Source organism: Globicephala melas, chromosome 1 (genome assembly GCF_963455315.2).
Source record: "Globicephala melas chromosome 1, mGloMel1.2, whole genome shotgun sequence".
Lineage (NCBI taxonomy): Eukaryota > Metazoa > Chordata > Mammalia > Artiodactyla > Delphinidae > Globicephala > Globicephala melas.
The window spans coordinates 88,028,207-88,047,904 of NC_083314.1; the positions used below are offsets into that span (position 1 = coordinate 88,028,207).

At 44.6% G+C, this 19,698-nt stretch overlaps 2 protein-coding genes across 7 annotated transcripts; one reads left to right on the forward strand and one right to left on the reverse strand.

Annotated features, from left to right (window-relative positions):
• Nucleotides 1-431: 431 nt before the first annotated feature.
• On the reverse strand, nt 432-5,921 carry DCLRE1B (DNA cross-link repair 1B). The gene is made up of 4 exons (XM_030869096.2): nt 5,462-5,921; nt 4,676-4,841; nt 4,008-4,190; nt 432-1,652 (listed from the first exon to the last, which is right to left on the reverse strand). The coding sequence occupies exons 1-4, from the start codon at nt 5,648-5,650 to the stop codon at nt 571-573; spliced, it is 1,620 nt and encodes a 539-aa protein (XP_030724956.2). The 5' UTR covers nt 5,651-5,921; the 3' UTR covers nt 432-570.
• Nucleotides 5,395-16,352, forward strand: AP4B1 (adaptor related protein complex 4 subunit beta 1). 6 transcript variants are annotated; one of them, XM_030869091.2, is made up of 11 exons: nt 5,395-5,482; nt 6,472-6,661; nt 8,924-9,148; nt 9,781-9,911; nt 10,512-10,659; nt 11,202-11,698; nt 12,725-12,808; nt 13,703-13,806; nt 14,547-14,754; nt 15,103-15,384; nt 15,646-16,352. In XM_030869091.2, exons 2-11 carry the CDS (start codon nt 6,549-6,551, stop codon nt 16,071-16,073), a joined length of 2,220 nt encoding a protein of 739 aa, XP_030724951.1. In that variant the 5' UTR covers nt 5,395-5,482; nt 6,472-6,548; the 3' UTR covers nt 16,074-16,352. The 6 variants fall into 6 exon arrangements, with proteins under 6 accessions (XP_030724951.1, XP_060157020.1, XP_030724953.1 ...); XM_060301037.2 differs by lacking the exon at nt 5,395-5,482 and adding an exon at nt 6,001-6,026; XM_030869093.2 differs by lacking the exon at nt 5,395-5,482 and adding an exon at nt 6,047-6,151.
• The last annotated feature ends 3,346 nt before the right edge of the window (nt 16,353-19,698 follow it).

Sequence of the window (19,698 nt, forward strand, 5' to 3'; positions counted from 1 at the left end):
AGATTAAATTACTGCAGGACTTCCCAGAACATTTAATGTGCTCACATATACTGTAAAGGGGTTATAATGTAAAGTGTTTCTTAAACACAAGTCAATTATAGAACTAAGGATTCCATAGACACTAGGATTCCAATGAACACGCTTTGAGAAGTCTTGTTACAGGGTGGGCATGTACCACAGAAAAGTAAGGCCCCAAATAAGCCATCAGCCACTATCTTCAAAAGTGCAGTGTTGGGCTTCCCTGGTGGCGCAGTGGTTGAGAGTCTGCCTGCCGATGCAGGGGACACGGGTTCGTGTCCCGGTCTGGGAAGATCCCACATGCCACGGAACGGCTGGGCCCGTGAGCCATGGCCGTTGAGCCTGTGCGCCTGGAGCCTGTGCTCCGCAGCGGGAGAGGCCACAGCAGTGAGAGGCCTGCGTACCACAAAAAAAAAAAAAAAAAAAAGTGCAGTGTTGATGTGGCACTGCCCATTTGTTAGTGGTAGAAATACAAAGAGTGCTAACTTTGCAAATAAACAACTCTTGATGAATTTTTTTAAAAAAAGTGCAGTGTTGGATCAAACAAGGTTGTCATTCTGTACTCTCCTGTCTGTACTTGAGCAAGAGTTGATGGTATTTTTCCGCTTGCTGGTCAAAGCCCCTGGAAGAGAACCCTACCTGGAGAAAGTTCACTGGAGTCAGAAGGTATTTGAGTGCCAGGCCCCTGTACTCAGGAGCCAGAAGAGGGGCAGCCTTGCTGCTGTGAGACTGGGGAGAATCCTGGCCCATCCAGGCTCTCTGGTTCCCGGTGGCTGCTGAGCCCGCATTGTCTCCCCTGGGTACCAAGTAGGGCCCTACACTGATTTCCTCCCCAGTTTCCGGAGAGGAAAATTCTTTATCTGTAGACCCTAAGTGCACTGAAAAACCCGAGGGGGCAGTCAATACAGTCACCATATTCTGGGACTCGGAGGAAGGGACTGCACCCTCCCATTCTTTGTTGCGGATGTCCGGGAACGGCTGCTTCTTGATCTTCAAAGGATGGTGGGAGGGCCGCTTCTCAAGCTCCCCAGAAAGGTTCTCATTCTTGGTCTTCTTCAAGTCCCTGTCAGCTTGAGAGTGATCAGCATTTTCCTCAAGGGATTCAAACACGACACCCTGGGTTCTCAGTCTCTTTAGCTTCCTTTCTAACAATAGCCAGAGAAAACTTGGATTTCTAGAGGAGGAACTCATGTATTGCTGTACAGAGTCTGGAATCAGAGGCACAGAGAGCCTGGGGCTCAGGCTGTCCTGAAAGTAGTCCCTACAGGGTTGTCGCCTGACAATGGGCACCACCTGGCAAGGCCTCAGTGCTTCGACAAAGGCACGGAGCTCAGGGTAGGAGGAATGGTCAGAGTAAGGGATGATGTGGATATCGGGGTGGGAACGGTAGATTTTCCGGCTGGTGGGGAGGATAGCAATGGTAGGGTGGGTCTGGTTCCAACGCAGCATAGCCGAATGGCAGATCTCCATGTGGTCCACGGCATGGATGCGGCCAGCCTTCTCCTCCACTGTGAACACATCTGCCAGGCCCAGCAGCTGCACTAACTCCAGGCGCCGAGGACTCAATACCACCCAGGTCCGAAACTCCAGGGCCAGCTGCTCCAGCAGTGACTCTTTTCCCAGGCTATAGAGTCCTGAATAATGTTCAAGGGATTGGGGAAAGTAAGAGAAGGAAGAGGATGAAGCTAATAAGTCAACCAAATGTTTAATAGAAATACACAAAATTAATGGGACTACCCCCTGACTGTCTATCGGGAAGGAGGTGGCATTTGAGCTGAGGTATATGGAGGGTGGGGTAGGGAGAAGTTTAGCACAGAATCCACTCATTCATTCAGTTCAACAAAGGAAAGCATCTATCAGGTGTTAGGCACCGTGAAAACAAACAAAAATCTCAGTCCTCAAGGAGTGTAATCTATTTGGGGACCCAGAAACAATGCATGCTACAGACATGCACAGAGTATTATGAGGGCACAGAAAAACATCTACCAGTTGATAGAGTTAGGGATAGCTTCCTGAAAATGACAACTTAGATAAATCCTAAATGATGGGTGCAAGTTAATCTGGCAAGGGAAGGGGATGGCAGAGAACATTTTAAGAGAGGTCGTTTCAGTGTTACTAAGGTACAAAGAAACTGGTAAGAAATGACACTAGAGAGGTGAGCAAGGGCCATATAATAGGGGGCTTTGTATGTACTGCTAGGGAGCTTGTTTTTAATTCTGTAAGTGAAGGTGTCATTAAGGAGTTGCAAGCAGGAAAATGGCTAATTCTAATTATAGGATTCATAGGATCAGAGCAGGGCTTTAGAAAAAAAAGTGGCAGCAGTATTATTCAAAGACCTGCATGAGAATATACTGAAAGCAGAAGTACCAGTTAGAAGGCCCAAACAGTACGTATAGAGAAAGAAATGGAGACCTGAATTTGGGTAATGGTTATGGTAACAGATATGGGAGATGTTGTTTAAGTAGTTGTTCTCAGACCTTTTCTGAAGGTGTATTTCAAGTCTACAACCAGACTGTGAACGCCTTTAAAGAATCTATATTTCCTTTATATCCACCTTATTCCTCATCATGGTTCAAAATCTCACTCTTTGGGCACAAAGGTAGCTGATTTTCTTTTCTCTCTCCCTATCCTTCCCCCTTTTATTTTACCTCTTCTAGGCCCTTTACTACTAGACTGTAAGCCCTCATATTTTATTCATTTTTTTCTATTCCCACTGCCTATCAGAATACTTGGCACACAGTAGGGGATTATTGTATATCTGCAAAATTAATCAAGCCCTACTACAGTACCCTACTCGCCAGCTGTGCTTCTCTGGGAAAACTCTGCATTGAAAACTCCAAGAATAGTTAGCACTGATATTTCTTCATGAGTAGTCAAGCAATCCTGAGAGGGAAAATCTCTCCATCAACTTGGTAGTCACTCTGGAAGGTACATAATTTTTTTTTTCAATGCCTTTGTTTAAACCTATTTTGAAACTCCTTTCAGAGTTGGGGCATATCCTTTTAAAATGTTCATCACGGTGGCAAATTTTTTTCCTTTTGTGGATTTACTACAATTTTGGAAACAATCAAAAAAAATCATTTGGAACTAAATCTATTACTATTACATTTTTAAAAATAAAAATGGATTTTCATCAACTATCCCAAAAGGCAATTTCAAGAAGCCCAAAATGTTTTGTACTGTTGTGGAGTCACTAGAACAAGCAGACAGCTGGGTTTTCAATGTATCTAACTGCAAGAACAACACTCACCTGAATATCTACATTCTGATAAACTTCATTCACTTGCTAACAAATATTTACCGGATGCCTCTATCAGACATTAACCTAGGCATCTGGGATATATCCATAAGTGAAACAAAGAGCCTGTCTATTGTGAAATTTACATTCTAGCACAGGGAGACAGATAATAAAAACTAAATACAATAAATACATAAATTATGGAATACACTGTAAGGTGATAAGGGCAATAGTGTCCCTCTCCACTTAAAACTCTTCAATAGCTCTTTGTCCTAAGAGCAGTGGTTGCATTTAGGATCAAGTTCAAAATGGCTTACAGGTACTTCAGCCCCTCCAGGCTTTCCAGCCTCCTCAACCACTGTGCACCTGTCATACTGCTGCTTCTCTGTTCCACAAACACATAGGACTTCTTCCCACCTCCATCCACACCCTCAAGGAATGTGTGTGTGTGTGTGTGTGTGTCAGAGAAAGTGGAGATAGACAATCAACAATAAGCAACAGTATATTAAAACATATGGAGTATATGGGAAGTTGATGAGTGCTATGAAAAAGTTGAATCGGTTTAGGAGATCAGGAGTTGGGAATGTGGGAGTGCAGATGGTGGGCAGATTGTAACTTTAAATAAAAAGGTCAGGGTAGATTTCATGGAGAAAAGGACATCTGCACAAAGACCTGAAAGATGTGAGACACTCCAAAGAACCTAGATTCACTAGCTCCATGAGTGAGAAAAAAAGGAAAGGAAAGCCCTCACCAATCTTTATGTTATGTTGTGGGTGCTTTCGAATGAGCTCAACAATCTGGCGGGCAGCTTCTTCTTGGGAAGGAAGAACCAGAGCTGGGTTGCAATTGGTGTTGTCTAGGTATAAGGTATGGATCTGTTTCCCCAGTCTCAGGGCTGGCTCCTTCAGCATGGACGGTGTATACCGAAAATCCCCTGGAAGAAGAATATATGGGAGGCAGACAGTCAGAGACAAAAGTATAGAAGACAAGCCTCTCCCAATTCCAACAATGGGCATTTGCCTACTGGCCTGTTGGAAAAACCTAGAGTCTAGCAATGATGAATGTAGTACAGCTTCTTTGTGGAAACGTCTCTATTGTGCTTCCGTTTTTTCATGATTCTCTGCAAAGTTCATACCCTTAAAGAGTGGGAAATCAGTTGAGAAAGGGTCACTGTGCTCATGTGGCATGAAGCTAGGAGGTCTCCAGACTTCTACTATAAGTCAAAGATGCTCAAGAAAAGTCGTGTTGGGAATTCCCTGGCGGTCCAGTGGTTAGGACCCCGCGCTTTCACTGCTGAGGGGGCAGGTTCCACCCTGGTTGGGGAACTAAGATCCCGCAAACCGCGGGGCTTGCCCCACACACACACAAAAAAGTAGTGTCTAGGCTGGGAAAGTGGAAAGGACCCCTCCGGAAGCCCACCTGTGTAGAGAATGGTTCCAAAGTATCCTTCAAACAGAAACATGACAGAGCCAGGGCAGTGATTGGCATCGATGAGGGTTACAGTCATGGTCTCTCGCCCAACTTCATCTAGAGGCAGGACATGGCTCTCACCAACCTCCAGGGCTCGGATCCACTGCTTAGATACCTGAGGAAACAGTTGGTCATCCCAGGGAACACAGCCTCCCCTCCCTGATACCTCCCTGGATCAGAAGCTGTGATGGGGATTCCCAAACAATCCTCCCTTCCTCTTCCCACCCTCTACCTCACCCTTCGTACAAGTTTAAATTAAGAGTGCAGAAAACAAGTCTAGTCAGCGATTCTCAAACTTTCCAAATCATAATAATCCTTTGGGGGGCACCTGTTAAAAAAAATTCCAACCAGATTTCCACGACCTGTGCTAGCTATGTCTACTGAATCAGATAGGGGAGAAGGGAAGCGCTGGAGAATCTGTATTTTACTCATCACATTGGGTGGATTCTTATGATGAGGCAAGTTTGGGAAACACTGGCCTAGCTTATGTGAAGAGGTAGGAACAATTTTCCTTGGCTGGACTAAAAGTCCTCCCCAATTTACCACTGAAACATCCCAAGCCGGCCAGTTAGAAACCACACTCCTATTCTGGGCTAAAGATGCATTCTGGGTTCTCGCTTTTGTAAAAATCAGTCTCCCTGGCCCCAACTCTATGACTCCAAGGCTGTGACAGATCGGAAGTCCCCACCCAGCTGCCGGGACCAACTCTCGGAGGCCGACTCCAGCCGCCCATACCTGTCGGTGACGGTGCAAGAGGTAAGCGGTGATTGGGGAGCAGTAGAGGGGCCGGGTCCAGGTGCTAGAGAGACCCACGGTGTGGTCCGAGTGCATGTGGGACAAGAAGAAGAGCCGGGCGGAGGCAGCCCGGCGCAGGCTCCAAAAGTCCACAGCGATGGGCGTTTGAGGGATCAAGACCCCGTTCATGGTGGCGGGGTTGGAGAGTCACCAGTGGGATCTTCATGGGAACAGAGCTCCTGCGGGAGGCTCCTACAACGGCGCCCTGAAAAAAGTCATGCTGGGGCAAGAACAGGGCCAGGGGCCGTAAGGAAAGCCAGCTCAGTGGGGAATGAGTGACTAGACTGGGCAGAAAGAAGGAAGTGACCGTGCTGTGGGAGTCTGGGGGTGGAATCGCAAACCACAGAAGGCGCCCAACGGAGCGCCACTCCCCCAAGCGCGCGGGACCAGGGCCCGAGGCCCTGGTCTCAAAGCGCGCGCTGCTGGGCGGAGACAGGCGGAAGTAGCCGATTTCCGATTGCCCGCCACCGCTCTGCCTGAGGTAGCCGCGCGGCGGCGCCGGGAGGTGAGAGGTTGGGGGAAGGGCACGCTAAGGTCGTGATCCAGGCTGCGCTCGGCGCTCACTGGGAGAGGGTGATTGGCAGCTGCTCTGCGTGGTCCCCCTGGAGGAGGCGGGACTTCCGCAGAAAGGTTGATTGGGCCTCTTGGTGACGGCAACCGCGTGGAGGCGCAAGAAAGGCTGGAACTGGAGAGGGAGGGGTCCACGGACTGTTGGCTGCCGGGCTGGAAGTCGGGCCGAGGGCCTAGAGGTTGCGGGAGAGCTCTGTGGGCGGAGCGAACCAGCCTGCAGGTCCCCGGAAGGATCCGCAGAGCCTAGGGTGGGCCTCGCCAGGGAGCGAGAGGGTTGAAGTTCGAGTGTGGTAGGGCCCGGATGGCGGCCCTGGGGGAAGCCAAGGCTGGGCCAGATCGCGCCTGTAGTCTCTTCACTGACTGACGTTTCCTTTACCCAGGTCCCCACATCGGGACTAGAAGGAGCCCACGAGTTACCTAGGGATCTCTGGGAACTGCCCCGTGACTATTCGAGAAGATGCCGTACCTGGGCTCCGAGGACGAGGTGAAGGAGCTGAAGAAGGCTCTTTGTAACCCTCACATTCAGGCTGATAGGCTGCGCTATCGGAATGTCATCCAGCGAGTGATTAGGTATCGCCTAACGCTCTAACTCCCCCATTGCCATCCCCATCAGGGCTCTCTACCCCTGGCCGCTTAGAAAGATTAAGTGAACTCGCATCCATGGCAGTTGTATGATTTGGTCTTCCTGCTTCTCTGGACTGCCGTCTAAGTCTCCCTTGTGGGACATATTTTGCTTCTTTTACTCAGCTGGGTGGTTTCATCCATGTCTTGAACTTGTACTGCTGACTTCCAGATCTATGTCTAGCACAGACCTCCTTTTTTTTATCGTCAGACCCACAGATCCTACTGCCTGCTTGGCATTTCCACCTGGATATTTCTTCAAAGACATGCAAAATAGTACCTACATCCTTCCGCCCTCCCCAAACCTGCTCTTCCACTTGTATTTGTGTTGATGAACGTCACCACCCAGCTGAGCAAATGTGGGAGTCAGTCTTGGTGACACCTGATTGTCACTGTTCAAGTCAGATGGTATGGATTCATGGTTCTAAGTATCCATCCTCTTTTTCTTTTTTTAGCATCTTTATTGGAGTATAATTGCTTTACAATGGTGTGTTAGTTTCTGCTTTATAACAAAGTGAATCAACTATACATATACATATATCCCCATATCTCCTCCCTCTTGCGTCTCCCTCCCATCCTCCCTATCCCACCCCTCTAGGTGGTCACAAAGCACTGAGCTGATCTCCCTGTGCTATGCGGCTGCTTCCCACTAGCTATCTATTTTACATTTGGTAGTGTATATATGTCCATGCCACTCTCTCACTTCGTCCCGTGTCCTCAAGTCCATTCTCCATGTCTGCATCTTTATTCCTGTCCTACCCCTAGGTTCTTCAGAACCTTTTTTTTTTTTTTTAGATTCCATATATATGTGTTAGCATACGGTATTTGTTTTTCTCTTTCTGACTTACTTCACTCTGTATGACAGACTCTAGGTCCATCCACCTCACTACAAATAACTCAATTTCGTTTCTTTTTATGGCTGAGTAATATTCCATTGTATATATGTGCCACATCTTCTTTATCCATTCATCTGTGGATGGACACTTAGGTTGCTTCCATGTCCTGGCTATTGTAAATAGAGCTGCAATGAATATTGTGGTCCATCTTCTTTTTTTTTGATTGGCACTGCTGTTCTGGTTCCCTTTTTAAAGCAATTGCAGTAGCTTAGTAGTAGGTCACCTTAGGCCCTCATTTCAGCCAGATTGATTTTCCAGCATATGAATTTGACAATATAACTCTTGTGTATAGCTGTGGATCACAAACTTCAGTATGCACAAAAGTCCCTTGGGGTGCTTTTTTTGTTTGTTTGTTTGTTTTTGTGGTACGCGGGCCTCTCACTGCTGTGGCCTCTCCCGTTGTGGAGCACAGGCTCCGGACGTGCAGGCTCAGCGGCCATGGCTCACGGGCCCAGCCGCTCTGCGGCATGTAGGATCCTCCTGGACCGGGGCACAAACCCGCGTCCCGTGCATCAGCAGGCGGACTCTCAACCACTGTGCCACCAGGGAAGCCCCCTTGGGGTGCTTTTTTAGAAAATGTAAATTTTTCATCCAATCCAGTAATTCTGATTTCAGTAGGGTGGGATGGAACCCAGGAATCTGCATTTTAAACAGACATCCCCTCTAATTGCTATAGGAGATCACAGTTTGAGAAACAGTGATCTACAGAATAAAGTCCAAATTTCTTATCATAGCACCCAAAGAACACCCAGTTAACTACCGGCATACTCTGAAAAGAATGTACCATTCTTGCTCATGTCCACATGCATCACAGTGTGTATCGTTACCTATCTACTACACCTGCCTGGAGCTCCTGCTGATTCCGCTCAAGTATTTCTTCCTCTGTGGAAACATTTTATGACTTTTTGGCAGTGTTAGACCTCCTGATCCCCACTGCACCTTGTCTGTTACTTCTGTTATAATACCAATCTATCATTCTGTAATTAGCAGTGTTCTTGTCTGCCTCCTTGGTAGACTTTTGAGTTCCTTGAGATCTGAGACCATGCCTTCTTCAAGATTATTCCCCAGAACATATCCCTGGAATGTAAAATCTGAATGTGACTGGAATGTACTAGTTTGTTGAATGAATAGAAGAACGTTTATTGCAGGCCCCTTGTGAAGTATTGTGTGATATGATAGACAAAGTAGACCTGGTTGCTCTGCTCTAAGAGATCACAATCTAGTTGGATATCCAGGGCATATAAGTAAAAGGCTTTCTGTTGTAGGTTGGGGATTATGTATTTTACTTTTTTCCTGCTGTGTGTGTTGGTTTCAGGCACATGACTCAGGGCTCGGACATGTCTGGTGTTTTCATGGAAATGGTGAAGGCCAGTGCCACTATAGATATTGTTCAGAAGAAGTTGGTTTATCTCTACATGTGTACCTATGCCCCCCTGAAACCAGATCTGGCTCTCCTGGCCATCAATACACTGTGCAAAGACTGTTCGGACCCCAACCCGATGGTGCGAGGGTTGGCACTACGGAGCATGTGTAGCCTCAGGTGAGCACTCTCCTCCCTTCCTGTATCTCAGTGGCTGATAAGTTCATGTGGTCATGGGGCAGGTTTTTAATGACGACAATTTATTTGAGCTCCTTAATAATGGGGAAGACACTGTTGTAACCTGAACTCAGGTTTTCGGCCATTGCTTTGGTTTAAAAAACTATATATGTGATTTCATTAAGGAATCTTTCTATCCTTACTCTCAGTGAAATAGTTAAATATTTATTTATTCATTTATTTGGCTGCTCTGGGTCTTAGTTGCGGCACACGGGATCTAGTTCCCTGACCAGGGATCGAACCTGGGCCCCCTGCATTAGGAGCACAGAGTATTAACTGCTGGACCACCAGGGAAGTCCCTGAAATAGTTAAAGATTTCTAAATGTGTGTGTGTGTGCGCGCGCGCGCGTGTGCGTGTGCGTGTGTGTTTTTTAACCTGCCTATGTGGCATTATTCCACGTGAAAAGTCAAGTGAGGCTTTTTAAGTTTGGCAGCAGCTTTCTCCACTTTGTTGGAGAAGAATCTGACCAATGCGTATTCAAACATCTACTAAACCCTCTGTTAAGTGAATAGGGGCTAAATTATGTCAAAACTAGTACCTTAGGATCTGACTGACTCTAGGATGTGTTGCTTAGGTTGCCTGGTGTGCAGGAATATATCCAACAGCCAGTTCTCAACGGTCTGCATGATAAGGCTTCATATGTCAGGAGGGTAGCAGTCCTTGGCTGTGCCAAGATGCATACTCTTCATGGAGACTCTGAAGTGGGTAAGTTTCAGTGTAATCTACCATGATCAGTATTTATTTGTACTTCCATTATATGACTTTGTAGAAGAGTATGTAGCTTTGGTAGAAAATAATAATGTGACCCTACTTCTGCATGTCGCTTTTTTTTTTTTTTTTTTTTTTTTTGCGGTACACGGGCCTCTCACTGTTGTGGCCTCTCCCGTGGCGGAGCACAGGCTCCGGACGCGCAGGCTCAGCGGCCATGGCTCACGGGCCCAGCCACTCCGCGGCATGTGAGATCTTCCCGGGCCGGGGCACGAACCCGTGTCCCCTGCATCGGCAGGCGGACTCTCAACCACTGCGCCACCAGGGAAGCCCTGTATGTCTCTTTTAAGTAGGACGCAGGGCTTGGTATTTTCTGAGATTAGAGAAGTCCTTTCTTTGGGGCCCACGTGAGATCCTGTGCCTTAGCTGCTTAGAACAGTCTGGAAATGACCATTGTTTTGGCCTTGCACTTTGTTACTGCCTTTGTTATTTTTGTGGCAGAGAAGTTCAGCTTTGTCTGCCTGGAACTGTTATTCTGGCTCTATCACCTTGACTCTGAAACTTTTCTTTATGTGAGATCTTTGTTCCGTTTTATAGATGGTGCCCTGGTAAACGAATTATATAGTTTGCTGCGTGACCAGGATCCAATTGTGGTTGTGAACTGCCTGAGGTCTCTGGAGGAAATTTTGAAGCAGGAAGGAGGTGTTGTCATCAATAAGCCCATCGCCCATCATCTCTTAAATCGGTTTGGATGCCTCTGTGCTCTTTTATCATGATCAAATCTACATCCTAATGGGATCTTGTTGATGTATTGAATGAAGGAGAGGTCTTGAACAACTTCTGTAGAGTAGTAAAGAAAGTTAACTGTAACTATTAACTTCCTCATGTTTCATTGAGATAATTTTTTTTTCATTTGTCTTAGTTTCTTTTGGTGATATAGAGAGATGGCAGAAGGATCCTTCAGGGTTCTGTCCTCTGCAGTCGTTATGTCCTCCAAACTAAGCCATTCATACTATCTTAAAATGTAGAGAATCTGGATCTAGGGTATGGTGATCATGTCTTTGGCCTTCGATGAGTGTGCATTTGTACCGTAAACTCATCTTGGAATTTAAAGCCTTATTTTGTGTAAACTTTCGTACATCAGAAGAATAATTTGATTATGGCACAACCTATTTTCAAGAATTCTCCCCTTGTTGTGATGAACAGATGACTGGTGACATGGCAGTAGCATGGAGGTGGTCCTAATTTTGTTGCTAGGATAGCACTTTTGTTTTCTTTTTTGGATAGAATGTCAAAACTGGACCAGTGGGGCCAGGCTGAAGTATTGAACTTTCTGCTACGCTACCAACCCCGCAGTGAGGAGGAGCTGTTTGACATTCTCAACCTGTTGGACAGTTTTCTCAAGAGCAGTAGCCCAGGTGTGGTGATGGGAGCCACCAAACTCTTTCTGATCTTGGCAAAAAACTTCCCCCATGTGCAAACTGACGTGCTCATGCAAGTCAAGGGAACTTTGCTGGCTGCCTGTTCTTCAGAGAGCCGCGAGCTCTGTTTTGCTGCCCTCTGCCATGTGCGCCAGGTCCTGCACAGTTTGCCGGGTCACTTTAGCAGCCACTACAAAAAGTTTTTTTGCTCCTACTCGGAGCCCCACTACATCAAGCTCCAGAAGGTGGAGGTGCTGTGTGAGCTGGTGAACGACGAGAACGTGCAGCAGGTGCTGGAGGAGCTTCGCGGGTACTGCACTGATGTGTCTGCCGACTTTGCGCAGGCTGCCATCTTTGCCATAGGTAGGTATCTGTTGCTTTTCCTTTGTGAGAGCCTAGACCAACCAGCTAGAAAGCTGTGGAACCACAGAGAGGAAAGGGAGTGAATCTTGCTTCAGAGGCAAAGTATCTTGCACCAAACAGTTAGGTCAGTGACTACAAACAAGGTGGGGAGAAAGGTTTTTTTGGTCAACACTGGTGTTTCCATATCTTCTAGGATATAGACTATAGGTGATGCAAACTGTAACACAATTTATATTGCCTTTTGTCGTCTGTTATTCAAAATGCTTTTCTGTATATCATCTTCCCACAGCCTTGTGAGGCAGTCAAGAAGAGTGGACAAGTGTTATTATTAACTTCGTTTCAAAGATGAAGAAACTCAGGCACAAAAAGTTTCTTAAATTGCCCAAAGGTCATATAGTTCCTGAACTGGGACTGGAACCCAGCCTTCCTGACTCAAAGTCCTTTGAAAATTTAGCAATCTTTTATCAAGCTTCTGCTCCGGGCTACGCATTATGATGAGTGGACCAGCACAGAGTAAAACATAAGACTTACAGACCTTTTCATGCTACTCTGTCTGGAATTTAAAGGGCTAGAGTGAGTCAAATGCAAGCAGCTGGGGAGCTAAGTTTTGGAGGACTTCAAGTAGAGGAGGAGAAGGAACCCTCGGATGTAGAATAAAGTATGGTTATTTTTAGAGGCAGAGAAGAGGGCACAAAGAGGGGAGTAGAAAGCCTGCAGTCTGGAGGCTGTTGCACAGTGTTCCCAGCAGGAATATTCCTGTACAGGTGTGCTGCAACAAACTGGTTGCCACATAAATACCTTTGTGACTAAAAGTTTTCAACCTTGTTCAATGGGAAATTCATTTTACCAAAGTTCCCTTTATAGTAAACTTAGATTCTTATTTCATCAAGCAAGGGGTGATTTTCTTTTTCTTTTTCTTAGATATTTCTGGTCCTCTTCGTCTTTCTTTGGCTGGTGGGAAATTATTTTAGAATGAGGTGCTAGTATCTGACTTAACACATTTTTCTGCTTTCCCTTCCTCTGTAGGTAGCATCGCCAGGACCTACACGGATCAATGTGTGCAAATTCTAACAGAGCTGCTGGGGCTTCGACAAGAGCACATTACCACAGGTAATGGCTACCTTTCTAGGATTTTTTTTTTTTTTTTTGGTCAATTTCCCGACCTATAGTATTTGCTCAAAACATATTTGTTGTTCAATAACAGAGGTTTAAACTCTTCTTTGCATCATCATCTGTTACCATCAGAGAAACATATAGATCTAACAGAGTAGGGAGTCTTCAGGTTGCCATGAGTCTACAAGGCTGTTGCATAGATCATGAAGGGTGCGAGGGTGACCTTGCTTGTTATTTCCCCACCTTTACCCCTCTTTTTGCTTTATGGCAGCATACTGTAAGCAGTGACTTCCAAGACTGGGACTAGGGTGAGGCAAGCAAATCGCCTAGGATGCAAACATTTAAAGAGGCACTCACTTTTATATAGAGAATGGATAAACAACAGTGTGCTACTGCATAGCACAGGGAGGTATATTCAATATCCAATGATAAACCAGAATGGAAAAGAATATATATTTTAAAAAAAGAATATATATAAAGAGGCACTCGCTCTCAAGTTTGTGCAAATGCTAACTCTGTGAGTCTTCTTAAATTTTACACCCTGGCACCTTGCTTGCTTCACCGTAGCTCCAGCCCTGGTGGCTCCTTTTATACTGTCCTCAGAGCATCATTCGACAGCAGCACTCCCCCACATTTGTATATGCTTTCTGGTTTGCCAAGTGCTTTCACATACGTTAACTCATTTATCCTCATGGCAATCTGATGAGCAACACTTATTAAGAAATTGTTGCCCATGTCAGACATTTCTCAGATAATTATTGACCACCCCACCAAACACCCATTTTACAGAAATTGCCCCAGTAATCTAGCCTGAATATGTGACTTTTCTTAAGATTCTTTCCCGTGCGGAGGCTCTAATCCTGTGCTCTTGTGTCCTGAGCTGTGCTCTAGTGGTTGTGCAGACTTTCCGAGACCTGGTTTGGTTGTGTCCTCAGTGTACAGAAGCTGTGTGTCAGGCCCTGCCCGGCTGTGAGGAGAGCATTCAAGATAGCGAGGTAGGCTGTAATTCTCCTTTACTTCTAGGCAGAGGGGGAGTGCTTGGGACCCTGCTCTGTGAAATGGAATCTAATTATTCTTTCCACCCAGTGTCTGAAGTGGAATTCTTAGAATTGATTGCCACCTCAGATTCTGTTTTGGGTGTAGGTGGGGTATAAATTATAAAAACATTAGGATTTAGCTATGGTTTTCTTACAAATATTTTGATACCATTGTTCTTGTGAACAGTTTTGAGTCAGAGATTTAGACCATAGGGTTTTCAGCTGGCATGAAAATCAGAATCGTCTGTGAAAGTTTTACAAATATTTGGGCTTCCAGTATCTACTCAAATATTCAAGAGTGGAAGCCCTAGACACACAGAGTTTTAAGAAACTTTGCAGGTGACTCTGATGTGCACACTAGGTTCCCCTAACTTAGGGGAATCTTCCAATAGCTTCCACTGAAGCATTAAACCCCAAATTGGGGAAGAAGCCTCAAAGGTGAGGAAGCCTTATTGCTTAAGCAACATAGGCTGTGAGAGTCTTAAGTCTCCTTTTGTGTGGTAGAATTTCATTCCTATTTGTTGTAGAGAGTTTAGTAGGGGGTGAATTAATAAATGCAAGTGGAAGTAAATAAAATATTATACCTTTTCTACTGACTCTAGGGGAAAAGCAAAACCTGCTGCTATCTACTGCCTGCTCTGGCCTGTGTTCTGGACAGCCAAATGTTGAGCACCTGTTCTTACTCCCTTATTACCTAGGGGAAGCAGGCGCTTATTTGGCTACTCGGTGTCCACGGGAAGAGAATCCCCAACGCTCCTTATGTGTTGGAGGACTTCGTAGAGAATGTGAAGTCGGAGACATTTCCAGCTGTCAAGATGGAGCTGCTCACGGCTCTGCTGCGCCTTTTCCTCTCTCGACCCGCCGAGTGCCAGGACACGCTGGGCCGTTTATTATACTACTGCATAGGTAGGCTCTTCAGAAGGAAACGGTTGAATTGGGAGATTGGGATTGACATGTATACACTAATAAGTATAAAATGGGTAACTAATGAGGACAGGACCTGCTGTATAAAAAAATAAATAAAATCAAATTTAAAAAAAAAAAAAGAAGGAAATGGTGCTTGCCATGACCAGTCATACAGGTTCTCACAGCTTTCATTGTTTGGTGAGCCATCTGGGACCGAAGAAGAAAATGTCAACGTTTTCCAGGGTTTCCTCCCTCCTTCATTTTGTTCTCCTATTCTGGTGGGCACAGGGGTAGAAAGAGTGTTTTCATTTTTGTTTTTAATTAACTTAGTCTGTTATCTTACCTCAGAGGAAGAAAAGGATATGGCAGTACGGGACCGAGGTCTCTTCTACTATCGCCTCCTCTTAGCTGGCATCGATGAAGTGAAGCGGATCCTACGGAGCCCTCAATCTGACCCTTCTCTCAGACTTTTGGAGGATCAGGCAGAAAGACCTGTGAACAGCTGGGCCTCGGACTTCAACACACTGGTGCCAGTATATGGCAAAGCCCGCTGGGCAACCATCTCTAAATGCCAGAGTGTGGAACGTCATGGCCCAGAGCTTCCTAACACTGCATCTTTTGCCACATCAGGTAAAAATAGTCCTTACTTTATACCTTGTCATGAAAAATCTTTATCTTTTGCAATGACTGGTAGAGAGTAGAGTACCCTAGCTAAACCTCAGACTGTTGCCCGAATTTTGTCTCTGTGAGCAAGAAGGAAGTTCATCATTGGTTATTTAAGCCATTTCTCTGAAGATGAGAGTCACATTGTGTACTGCTGGAAATCTAGATTTAAAAATGTAGTTCTACAGATTAAGAGCATCTCTTACACAAGCTTTCTGACTCTTGTAGGACCCCTGATTCCTGAAGAGAACAAGGAGAGGGTCCAAGAGCTCCCTGATTCCAGAGCCCTCATGCTAGTCCCCAATCACCAGCTTACTGCTGAGTGTTTTGAGAAAACTTGGCTGAGCCTCAAAGTTGCTCATCAGCAGGTGTTCCCGTGGCAGGGAGCAGTCCATCCTGACACCCTCCAGATGGCCCTGCAAGTCGTGAACATCCAGACCATCGCGATGAACAGGGCTGGGACTCAGCCGTGGAAAGCCTACCTCAGCGCTCAGGATGACACTGGCTGTCTGTTCCTGACAGAACTGCTGTTGGAGCCCGAGAACTTGCACATGCAGATCTCAGTAAAACAAAACAAGGCGAGGACAGAGACACTGAACAGTTTTATTTCTGTATTAGAAACTGTGATTGGAACAATTGGAGACATGAAATCATAACAGCTTCTTGCCTATCCTTAGTGAGATGAATAGCTCTCAGAGTTCCTTAGTTTTTCTTATTATAGCTGCTTGTAAGTCCAGATAATATCAAATGCAAAGGAGAATGGGAATCTGGGAATGAGAATTCTTACATTCTTGTCCAAAGATCATTGGTGAATGACCCCATTTTTCCAGGTGATGTGGTAAAGGTTAATGTTGTTGGTAAGGGGGTGGGAATGGGGTGAGAGTAGGATTTGGATTCTTTCCTAATCAGTTTAAGGGATTATTTTACTCATTAAAGATGCCTGATGTGTCTGGAAACTGACTGGGTCATCATTTGTGGGGGTCATCTTTTCTTCCCTGGATTATTGCAGTGAATTCCTGACTGTTCTCATATTTCTAATCATGGTTTTTAGGCCAGAGTTCAGAGTCCTTAGCCTGGCGTCTCAAGTACCTCTTCGGTGCCATGTCTCAGCACTCCCCAGGATACCCTCTGTTCTGGCACAAGCAAACCACTTGCAGTTCCCTGAATACGCTCGGCTCTCTCTCACCTCTGTGCCTTGGCACCTGCTTTTTCTTCTCGCCTAGACCATTTCCTCACCCTCATGTCTTCTTTAAGTAACACCTAGTCTATCTTTCAATGTTCAGCTCAGGCATGAGCTCTTTCAGGAAGTTTTCTGTGACCCTCCTGCCTTCATCAGGGGTCTCATTCAAGCTGTGAAAGCAGTCAGTGCACATTTCTAGCAGCACTGTTGTAATTGTTTTCTTGTCGCTCTTTCTCACGTTTAATTTTATTCATACCTGACCACGTTTTAATCACTGAGACAACTTATGGCAAAAACAGATGTAATAAAATGATGGTAAAGTATAAATAACCAGATAATCCAGCACAGGAAAAATAAAAATACCTGTGAAAACCAGCTGGGTCAGGGATGGGAACATATACAAATGTTCAGGCTGAAAGGGCCTACATAGTTGATATCGTTGCGCCTCAGATTTAGCTCTGTAAGTGATTTGGCAGTCAGAATAAAGAGAAACGGTCGTATAGTTGTTACCAGAGAGGAAGAAACATTTCAATTCTAATTTCGAAGAGAAATTTACATGTAGTTTCACATGGATGGCGCTGAGTGATACGCAGAAGATTCCTATGGGAAGTTAGTAAAGAGTTTCACATGGTTTTCTTATGGTGTTCTTCAATACAAACAGAGAGCATAGCTTTAGTATAGAGCTTAGTGAGGGCATTTCTTCAAGGACTATAGATACTGTGACCCAAATATCATCCAGCTTAATTTAAGGACTTCTACCTAGATACATAGATGGACTGCATATCCTTCAAATAATGCTTCACCATCATTTCTCTCAACCAAGCTTTTAATAAGAGTAGATAACATTGCTGAGTTTTCTGGCAAGGGCCTGGGTTTGTGAGTTGTCTGTCTCAACCAGACAGTTTCTAAGGACAGTGATTATCTTTCTTTCCTTCTATCTCTACAGTGCCGACCACATAGTGATTACTCAATAAATAGCATTGAACGAATGGCTGTAAGTAATTAGATTCTGATGGTGTTTGGGGGTTGGTGTTTGAAGTGTGTTTTATTATATTGTGTTGACCACATAGAGGACAATAGATGGAATTCCATCTAGACTAGGGTTTCTCAAAAGTGGTACTACTGACATTTGGGGCCATATAATTCTTTGCTGTAGGAGGTTTTCCTATGCACTGTAGGATAATCATTAGCCATATCTCTGATCTATACCATTAGATGCCAGTAGAACCCCTAGTTGTGACAACTAAAACTGTCTTCAGACATTGCCAAGTTACTGTGGGGGTCAAAATCACCCCCAGTTGAAAAAGTCTGATCTAGACCATGGATCCCCAGGGACTAGAAGTAGGGGGATCAGAATAGCTTCAGAACTGCTTTCCATGTTTTGACTTGTTCAGTTAAACTGTGAATGTTTAATTAGGTATTAAAACAAAATCGAAGTGCTAAGTGCTGCCAGTTTTAAGTGTTACAAGGGAACAGAATGTAAGTGGTAGAAACTGAGTAAATTGATTGACTTTTTAAAAAATTAAAGACTATAATTGAAATATTGACCTAAAGAAAATTAGGTACAGCTCAGCAATTGAATGTTGCTAAAGTGATCCCAACTATTGGAGCCTTTAGAAGATTAAGCCCCACCTGGTTGCTTTTCTGTAAAGTAGGGGCATAGCAGAATATGCAACTGTTGCTTTTGAAAAGTGTAATTTTAAAATGATCTCAATGAAGAACTGATTTCTCTTAACTGTAGTCTGGTTTTACTAATTTACAAGCAAAATGACTAAAGCTTAAGTATACCATGAAGTTAATTATTTAATATTCCTTCTCCCTAGGATCTCTCTAGCTTCTGCAGTTATATGGTTTGATGATATAAGTGGATGCTTATCTTTAAAATCCATGAGGGTAGTTGATACTCTGCTTTTAGAAAAATGGCCTTCTAATGTCTGTCTTAGTTGGTAAATAGTAACACATACGATGAGTGCCCGCCAATGACAGTGGTGCTTTGGAACATTACAGAGGCAATCATTTGCATAGTTCCTGATGATCATTTTACTGCTATGGACCAGCGACTGTTAAATGTCTCCATTCCCTCCTCCTTTTTGAATGGGAGTTCTGTTACAATTATTTTGTCCCTTTCTCATATATTGGGTGTTTGGGGGAGGGGAGACAACTTTTTTTCTTAGTTATAGGTCTTCATGTTGAGAGGAGCTGTACCCCAGGATCCTCATTCACATGCGGACCTGGTGCAGATGACAAGATCCTGGATTTTGAGCCAATGATATAATGAGATGAGGCTTTGGGAAAGGGATATTAGTTGTTATCGCCAGAACAGCAAGAGAAGCAAGTGATAGTGAAAAAATTCTGGCCTCATTTTTCAGTAATAATTAAGAGTACAATATTTGAACTGTAAGAGTGAAGGGTATGTGGGCTGGTAGGGAGGGGAAGGGGTAGTTGGGAGGGTGCTACATTGAAGGCCCAGAGAGAAACAAAGGAGGAAATTTTACCCCACATTGCTCATAAAGGGTATACTCTGTTTCTGTAGCCTTACAACATTGATTGTACAGATAATGCAAAGGATAGATAAGATTATGCAAAGATTAGATTCCCAAGATGGCATTTGCCCATAAGCATATCAGTAGTGAAATGAGGAAGGTGGTTTATTATTGTGGGAAAATGTTTATTGTTAATGGTAAGACACACTTGGTTTTAAATTTCTATTCTGCCACTTACTGATGCCACTTACCTTGGGCAAGCTATTTAACACCAGTTGGATAGTATCTTATAATTTTTTGTTTTTGTTTTTGTATATTATTTTGGGAGTATGTCATAAATGTACTTGTTGGAATCCTTAAGTTGTCAGTGGCTCACTCTAGTGTGAAAGGAGGTTGACCTAGAATTATCTCTGACATTAGAGGTCTGAAGGCTGTTTAGTAGAAACTGAAGTTTCAGCCCTAATGATTGATAATGACAAATAAAAATGGCCCTTCAGCTACATAATTCCTGTTCCTAGTCTGAAAGGAATTTATGATTTTTTTTTTTTAGAATGGAATAGAAAGCAGAAGATTGGCTCTGATTATCTTGCAAGCTAGAAATTCCACTTTGAACAACTA